At 37.4% G+C, this 8,281-nt stretch overlaps 1 protein-coding gene across 1 annotated transcript; it reads right to left on the bottom strand.

Annotated features, from left to right (window-relative positions):
• Positions 1–2,110: 2,110 nt before the first annotated feature.
• On the bottom strand, positions 2,111–7,044 carry LOC105059686 (NADH dehydrogenase [ubiquinone] 1 beta subcomplex subunit 2). Its single transcript, XM_010943091.4, has 4 exons — positions 6,817–7,044; positions 4,916–4,961; positions 4,769–4,831; positions 2,111–2,368 (listed from the first exon to the last, which is right to left on the bottom strand). Exons 1-4 carry the CDS (start codon positions 6,924–6,926, stop codon positions 2,357–2,359), a joined length of 231 nt encoding a protein of 76 aa, XP_010941393.1. The 5' UTR covers positions 6,927–7,044; the 3' UTR covers positions 2,111–2,356.
• Positions 7,045–8,281: the final 1,237 nt, after the last annotated feature.

Raw genomic sequence — 8,281 nt, 5'->3', positions numbered from 1 at the left:
AGACAACCGGACATGACAGCTGGGGTCTGTTGTTGAGCCAATATAAACATATCAAGGGCTTATGAAATCGAGTGATCTGGACTCGTTTCTCTACTCATTCGGAGATTCCAAATGTCTCCTCCCTACCCCTTGCGTAGGTTGTGTTTCTGAAGAAACCATGTGGCAATTGTTTCGGAATCCACGTGTGGGCTAACGAGATTCCGAATGTCTCCTCACTGCCCGTTGTGTGTGTTGTGTTTTTGAAGAAACCATGTGTAGATTGTTTCGGAATCCACGTGTGGGCTAAGGAGATTCCAAATGCCTTCTCCCTCCCTACACCTAGTGTGGGTTGTTTTTTCTGAAGAAATCACGTGTAGATTGTTTTGGAATCCACGTAGGGACTTTCGAAATACCGTTGGGCCCCATCAGACCGCCATGTGTTTCTGTGCTCGAGGGTGGGGGGAGGGAGCAGGATAGACGAGAATCCAGACCCGAAAGTGATGGTAACCGACCAGATAGTGGATCCATTATTGGGAGCGGAGGCTGTGGGTTTGGACACGGTCGGGTTTTTTTTAATCTTGGGAATGCGAACTGGGCAATACTTATAGGTCTCAAAATATGGTTTTCCTTGGTGAGTGAGATAGCATAGCATCATTATTCTTTTGTTTTTAGAATGGAGGCAATTATTGCTTGCGGAGCTTGGATTTTTAATTTCAAGGAGCTTAGTTTGGGCACTGGTTCAGCCCAGTTCCGCAAATGCAGACTGGACCCAGCCGTGGGTCTCAACAGCATTTCTTTGTTTTTAGGAATCGGCAAAAATTTGGATTGCCTCCTGAAGGGAGCTAAGGCTTTCAGCTTATTTTATGGATTATCACAAGAAGAGACCAAGTTGGATTCTATGTGAGCGGGTTAACATTGACACCAGTCCAAATTAAATGGAAAACGAGTTTCGATGAGATTCCGGGTGTGTTTTTATCTTATATAAAGAATAAGATTTTGCCCCGTAAATATATGCAGTAGGTGCAGTCCCTACACTGAATCCTATCGCGCCCTCTTCTCTTCTCTACTTCTCCATCGTTCTATTTGCTCCATCTTGGGTCACCATCCAATGGAGGGGATTTTGAGGCGTTGAGACAATTAAAAACTCAAACATATCATGTTTAGTTATGCACACACTATTTTCTTTTTTGGTTTTTCTGTTGATATGTTCCTTACTCATCAAAAGTCCCGAAAATTAAGTCGGACAGCAGTAAATGGACCAGATAAGTTTTTTTGTATTAATAAGATGTGTGATTGCCATATGGAGCCGACAAAATAAAATAAAAAATTTTTTCACACATCACATTTCGATCCTACACGTGATGAGACGGTGAACACTACCCATGGTGCACAAAAAATTCCTCAAGAGGCAAAATTCTCTTTGTGCACCACACGGGCCATTATATGGCCCTGTGCTTCCTTTTCCTCAATCAACCAAGAGATCGCAATTGCTTTCCTCAGTCAACCAAGAGATCGCAATCTTAAAACCTCTTTCCAACAAATCCTGGACTTAGTCCGCTTAATACAAAGTTGCTTCACGTTCTGATCGCCTGTACCACGGCCCACAGTCGCTTCACGATCTGATCGCCTGTACCGCGGCTCAAAGTCCCCAAAACATTCGTTTACTCGTGATCATCATGCCCGCTTGTCTTGAAGCTAGATCATGGGATTGTGATAACTTCTTGTAATCGAATCACTTGAAATCGTGCATCATGGAAAACCGAAACCAAGATGTATTAAATCCTGGAAAATCTATTACCTCCAAAGTACCTTCAATATTTCTACTTATCATAAAATCCAACCCCAAGTTTGATAGCAATTACATAAAGCTGTCTAAGATTGAATCTGGTTGTTAAACAACAAAATCAGGCAACAATTAAGACACCATAGAACAGGTTAAAGAGAAGCCACTCAGACTACAAAATGTTTTAGCCTAAGAGTGATCATATGATGCAACAAACTGAATTTGGAACGAGTTAAACTGGATCAGAACCTCACCCTTGTGTGCTGATCGCAGAACGACAATAACAGGTTAACTAACAAGAATTTAGAACTTGAACATCACCAAAGTTGACTTCAAGTTGCTAGCACATTTTCAGAAATAGAAATGGTATTAAATATGGGGTTTTCACAGGAAACATGATAATCCATTTCATATGAAGAGGAGTTCAGACGGGCTAAATCCAACAATATAAACAGGCTTGGATTTCCAATCCGCAATTTTATGCAATAACAAATCGAGATGAACAGTTTCATGTCCAAACCAACCTTATTCACTAGCATAGCAGTCACACAGGCAACAGCTGGGGACCTTTCTCAGCAGCCACCTTTGGGATTTTTAATGAGATGCCTGAAGAAAAAAGGGTAGATATTAGAGAATGGTATCACAAGAAAGTAGGGGATAAGGAGATCAGAAAACAGAAACAAGCTAGATGGGATACTGAGAATTGGTCATATCCAACAATAAAACTGCCTATACACATTACATTACCAGAACAAGATGATGTGGAACATAGATTTTCTTTTTTTTTTTTCTTTTTTTTGTTTAGGTTTCCTAAGCATAACTAATGATAAAGAGCTTTCACCAGGATCATCTGAGCTTGTTACTTACCGTCACTGCTCTATATATGCCATAATTAATGATAACTGTATTACTAAATTCTATCTGCCACTCCGTACAAGTGTCTAGAGCATGCAGACCATTTAATTACTGTTAGGTGCTATACATGCATGCATACATGTAGTCCATTCACAAGTTGAAATTTTATTCAAAAACCCAATCAAGATGCACATAACCTTCTCTAAAAAAAAAGAAAAGAAATGAAATGAAAAAAGAACATTGTCTAGTGATACAGCTGATCATCTAAATTAAAATTATCGATAAAGTGCGTTATACAACATTAACATAGTAACTGATCTTGAGAACCACAAAACCTCGGAAAGCAGTCTTTCCCTTTTAACATGTTTGCTAATTCTTCTCTGATGTCAAAACAATCAAATGCATATGAGTAACCAAAAGATTTTCCACTGCCAATCCCACTTTTTCCTTTAATCACTAATTTTCATCATGTTGATAGTTCTCCTTTATGTTACCGACCAGCAGAAATGTCTTCAAATGGGTCATCTGCTTGTTTTTGGATCTTATCAAGAAATTTAGGTCTCTATGAAGAATCCTACAAGCACTGTTTTTAACGTACCAGGGTTTAAGCAGCTGGGTATTCCATATGCATACCAAAATCAGAATGCTCACCTAAGTAAACTCTAGTCTTCATGTTTTGCAAGTATACAATTCTTTGTAGAGACATTTAAAGCACTTGATTGCTCTATGGGACTGCTTATTGCAACCTTTCATTTGTATAAAAGTATAGAGAACCTATTTCTAACTAAAAAAATAAAAAAAGGAAAGTTGGATGTTTGGCAGGCAACATTCAATGTCAGATTCCCTAAATCATGAAGCATCTAGGATCTGGAAGAACTGTATAGCTAGCTGCTCTTTAAATAGATGAAGACTGGAAATCAACTCAAGTAATTTGTCTCAAAAAAAAAAAAAAGAAAAGAAAGAAAGAAAGAAAGAAAATCAACTAACATAAGCTGTCCCATGATACCAAGATGCATCAACCGCCTCAATCTACTAGCAGAATCTCCAGGTAGTGGCTTGGATAATTCGAACTTTGTGTTTCTTGACCTTGTTATACAACAGGAGACTTTGGAGCTTTTATGCATAATATGATATTCCTAGCTTCATATCGCCCTAACCATGAAAGGATCATCTTTTGGTGCCTCTTGGCATTTGTACCTTTCTCAAATGACTAGATATACCTTTTTTTTGATGAAACTAGGTATAGCTTTACTTCATGAGTCTTATTTATTTTGTTTAGCTTATAGCATCTAACCCTGCAGGTAGAATATGAATGAGTACATCCACATAGAATTCCACTCAAAATACTATAGTGTTGCCATGTCAAAGTTTTTAATATTCCATGACAAATGTTCATTTTGGACTTTGACAACTGCATAACAGGAATTTATTACCCAAGCAACTCCCCTTTAAGTAGATGAGATCATTACTTTAAAAATGCCTAGCATGCATGTGAACAAAGTAGAAATGGAAAAGGCCCTGGAAAATATGAAGCTGGTACTGGTGTTATAGGACTTTCATAATGTATTATGGGATTTTATTAACCAACCAATTTCCCACTAAGTAGATAAGGTCACTACTTTGAAAATTGACTAGCATGGATGTTAGTTAAGTAGACATGGAAAAGTCCCTTGAAAATATAGAGCTAGCACTAGTGTTATTTTTACATGCTCAACATTATAACTGCATACATGTATAAGTATACAAAATACCTAATGACAATGCTTTTACAATCCCAGCCAGTACCAGTGCATATGATATATCTCTCCAATAAAATATAAATATTACCAAACTCTTCCCAATTTATGTCAAATAAAACTTTACACATTCCATGTTTTTTCAACTTCAGCCAGATGAAAAGAATCCATACTTTCTATGTCAATTTCTTCTCCTTTATTAATCTGAAAAGTAATAAGTTTACAATTCACTAATATGAGTCCAGTCCTTATGTTGCAATGCTTCATATACTTCTGGTAATGGATACTTCAAATGCAAAATTGCTAGTTTTCATCTTTAGTAATTGGCCTAACATATTTGATAACTTATGGTTCAAAACCCTATAGCACTTTAGAAGCATCACAAGCTCTCATAGCATCAGTTGCAATGAAATACCTCATGCCCATGGTCATGCCCATGAGAGTGGTCTTCATGCCCCGCCCAAGGATGACGCCAACCCTGTGAAGATTGCATGGGACATAACCTTTAGTATTTGATAACAATTAAAAGGCAAGAGTGTAATTACCGAGAAAAGAATCTTACCAAAACTACAGGACCATCTTGCTTGGCCCTGTATAAAATCCAAAACCTGCAAAAACAAAACAAGCAGCATTGGAGTTATCATCATCGATATATATAAAAGTTTTTAATGTATAATATAAGTAATAAAAAAAATAATGTTGTAACTACTACACAATCATATCATGGCCTAAACTATAAAGACACCTCCATTAGGAGTAGAATATTGCCATGAAATTTTTGAACTTCTTCCATATCAAAACACAATCACAGTGATACAATGGCATGAAGAGCTATAGAACTTTATCAAGCTTGAGTACACATATGCAAGTTTAAATAAGAAGGATATTCTATACTCTGTTACAGAAATTTGCTCAAAACATGTATGCATATCGGATTACCAAACTATAGTATTTAAAATACAACATGAAAAAAGAAAAAAGGCTCTAATATTTACATGATAGACTAAATCAACAGAATAAAACATAATACAGCATAGTACTAAAAAGTGATCACAAGAATGTTGCATGTATTACTCCAGACCAAATGTGTCAAAATGTCAATCTGTGTTCAAGTGTAACAGCCAATAGAGTGGGTCAAATAGCAAAGGGGTCTTCTACCATACATCCAAAAATAGAAGAGTACAGTAGGTGGCCTATAATGTGGAATGCACTGGAGACAAAGTGGAGGATCATCTAGTTGAAAGGGAGTAAAAATATTGTTATCATGCATGGGTCATTTAGCGATCATATTGAAACATCATATTGAGAACACTTAGACATAGGACATGTTTCGAACTGCTCAATTGAAATTTTATTCTCTGAAAAGCCTTGAAATTAGAAACCCCTTCAAAACATTTCTTAATGCTACCGTCCACATCTTGTTTGGTTCTATAACCTCCTTTTTGACCCTTCAACCTTAGGCTAGGGACCTCCTCCTTGCCATGGTAGTCTGTAGTCTTCTCAAAACATATGAAAAATTCTAACTCTATCACTACTGGTACTTCACATTCACATCAAAATATTCATCTTTGATGTTTCAATCATATGATAATGGGCTCTTAATAGTAACCACTATTCATATAAGTAAGGTCTTATGAGTTTATGTCTAAATGTTAAATCACAACATGGGCTGCCAAAAATTTTCAAGGAAATATGCATGTTAAGCTAGAAATAGTTACAACATTAGAAGCAAAAAGGTTATAGTGCACCAAAACAAGTGATCTACATAAGATAAAGGCTTCGAATAGATGGAACATAAAGCCTAGTTCACCAAGCATTCCTATCGTTAGTGATACCTCTAATGCTATTTCAAGCTTTTGAACATGTTTTTTCACCATTTTCATCCACACTACCGTAGTTCTTTCCCATCTCCTTCTACATCATTCAACAAATAGATTAAGTCACCACTCCTAAGCCCTCTCAGACATTCGTTGTACATGCCCATGCTATCTCATTCGGAATCAACATAAGCTTTAACAGCGGAGTCCACAAAAAAAAAAAAAAAAGAATAAAAAGAATGATATGTGTGTATCCAGATCCCACGAAAAAGAGAGTTTTTTTTTCTAAACAAGTCGATAAACCAAACAAGGGGAGTTGTGCACCAAAGGATGACATCAAGCCACAAATAAGGAATACAGTTTCGGATTAGCCCCATTAAAAGGTAACGAATCATTTCAGTCCCTCGGAGACGAAAAGAACTAGCAAAAAGAAGACAGCAGATCAAAACATCCACTCCGTTTCTTAGTGCGCAGATTTCGATGAGATCCATTTCAACTGGAATAATATTAACAACAAAATTCCAGCAAACGTCAAATAAAGTTTGCTTGTAATGATACGAATTATTAATAGATGCATGAGATAAAAGCGACATGGACAGAGAATTGGAGGGGAGAGGAATTAGGGTGGGGGGTGGAAGTCGCTTACCACATGATGGCGCACAAACCCTTGCCGGTGAGGACATGCCAGCGCTTGGGGTGGTGGATGGTGTAACCCCTGTACGTCGTGCCTCCTTCATGTCCCCCGCCGCCGCCCATCCCTCTTCCTCTCGCTCTCGATCTGTCCTCTATTTGTTACTTGGTTATCTGCAGGGGAGCGGCGACGGAATGGTTTCCGGGACACGGGAATTTTTTTCAGCATAGCTTGTCGTACCCTTTTTTTTTTTTTTTTTCTTCTGATTGAAGCTTGTGGTACGTTCGATTTAGAGCCAACGAGCTAGAATCAAGACTTAATTATTCGGTGTGTTTTTTTTGGGGTTGGGGGTGTTGAGGGATATCGATTGTTATAAGCGAAATTTATTAGCCATTATAATAAAAAAAGTAAGGATTTTTTGCATAACAAATCTACTTATTAATTTCCAAAAATAAGGTCGGATTTATTTCTTTTCAGAACGATATATATTTTATACTTCTCATGACTTTGCTCCTCAGTCTAAGGAGCAAATTCATGCATTCAATAGATATACATAAATTATTTTTTTATGTTTTGGATCGGGAAGGGGTAATACAATTCAAGCAAATGCCATATATATATATATATATATATTGAGTGTGTGTAAAGAAATTTAATTTATTCAAAACTCTCCGCCTTATGTGAAAGTAGATATTAATGGTGTCAATAGTGTTGTGCCGAGCTATTGTTAAAATTTTTTACTTAATATGTAATGATTATTATTTGTTATTGCATTTGAAAAATTATTAAAAAAATCACAACTCAGGAGGAATGTTGTTAATGGCACCAATATTAAGGAAGAGAGTTTCTATCATAATACATTATTTTTTACTTTTTTTCAAAAAAAAATAGTTTCAGTCACTTATAACAATTATTTGTTCAATAAAATTTTTCAAACCACAATGTATGGAATAAATAACAAACACTCTAACTATTATATAACAAATTAACAATCAATATGAAGTTGGTGCCATTATTCGGACTTGCTCCATCTTCATTAGACTTGGTCATATAGTGGGCAGCCCACCTGAGCTCGGCCCAAATTAATCGGGCTTGGGACATTATTTTCAGCCTGAAGAAATTGCACCGGGCCTAAAACTAAGTCTGAGGTTTTAAATGGGTCGGGCTTAGATTTATCTTGATCCGGCCCGAACTCATATCCCATTCCTCAAATCGTTAAATCTCCCTTCCGCTTCGAAATTTCCCAGCTCTTCCAAGCTTTGGATCCTATTCCCTGCATGCTCTCTTTCTTCCCGACGTTTCCATCCTCTGGCTTCCTCCTCTTTGCCATTGCCGCTTAGTTGCATCGTCCCATCCTCCAACTTCCTCCTCACAAACCCAAGCCCTGGCTGCCTCTTCGCATCCACCCATCCTCCCGCTTCCTCCTCACGAGTCGCCTTATCCTCACCTCCCAAGCTCCAGTCGCCTCTTTGTCGGCTTG

The sequence above is a fragment of the Elaeis guineensis genome, chromosome 16 (assembly GCF_000442705.2).
Source record: "Elaeis guineensis isolate ETL-2024a chromosome 16, EG11, whole genome shotgun sequence".
Lineage (NCBI taxonomy): Eukaryota > Viridiplantae > Streptophyta > Magnoliopsida > Arecales > Arecaceae > Elaeis > Elaeis guineensis.
This window is presented reverse-complemented; position numbering and strand designations above follow the sequence as displayed.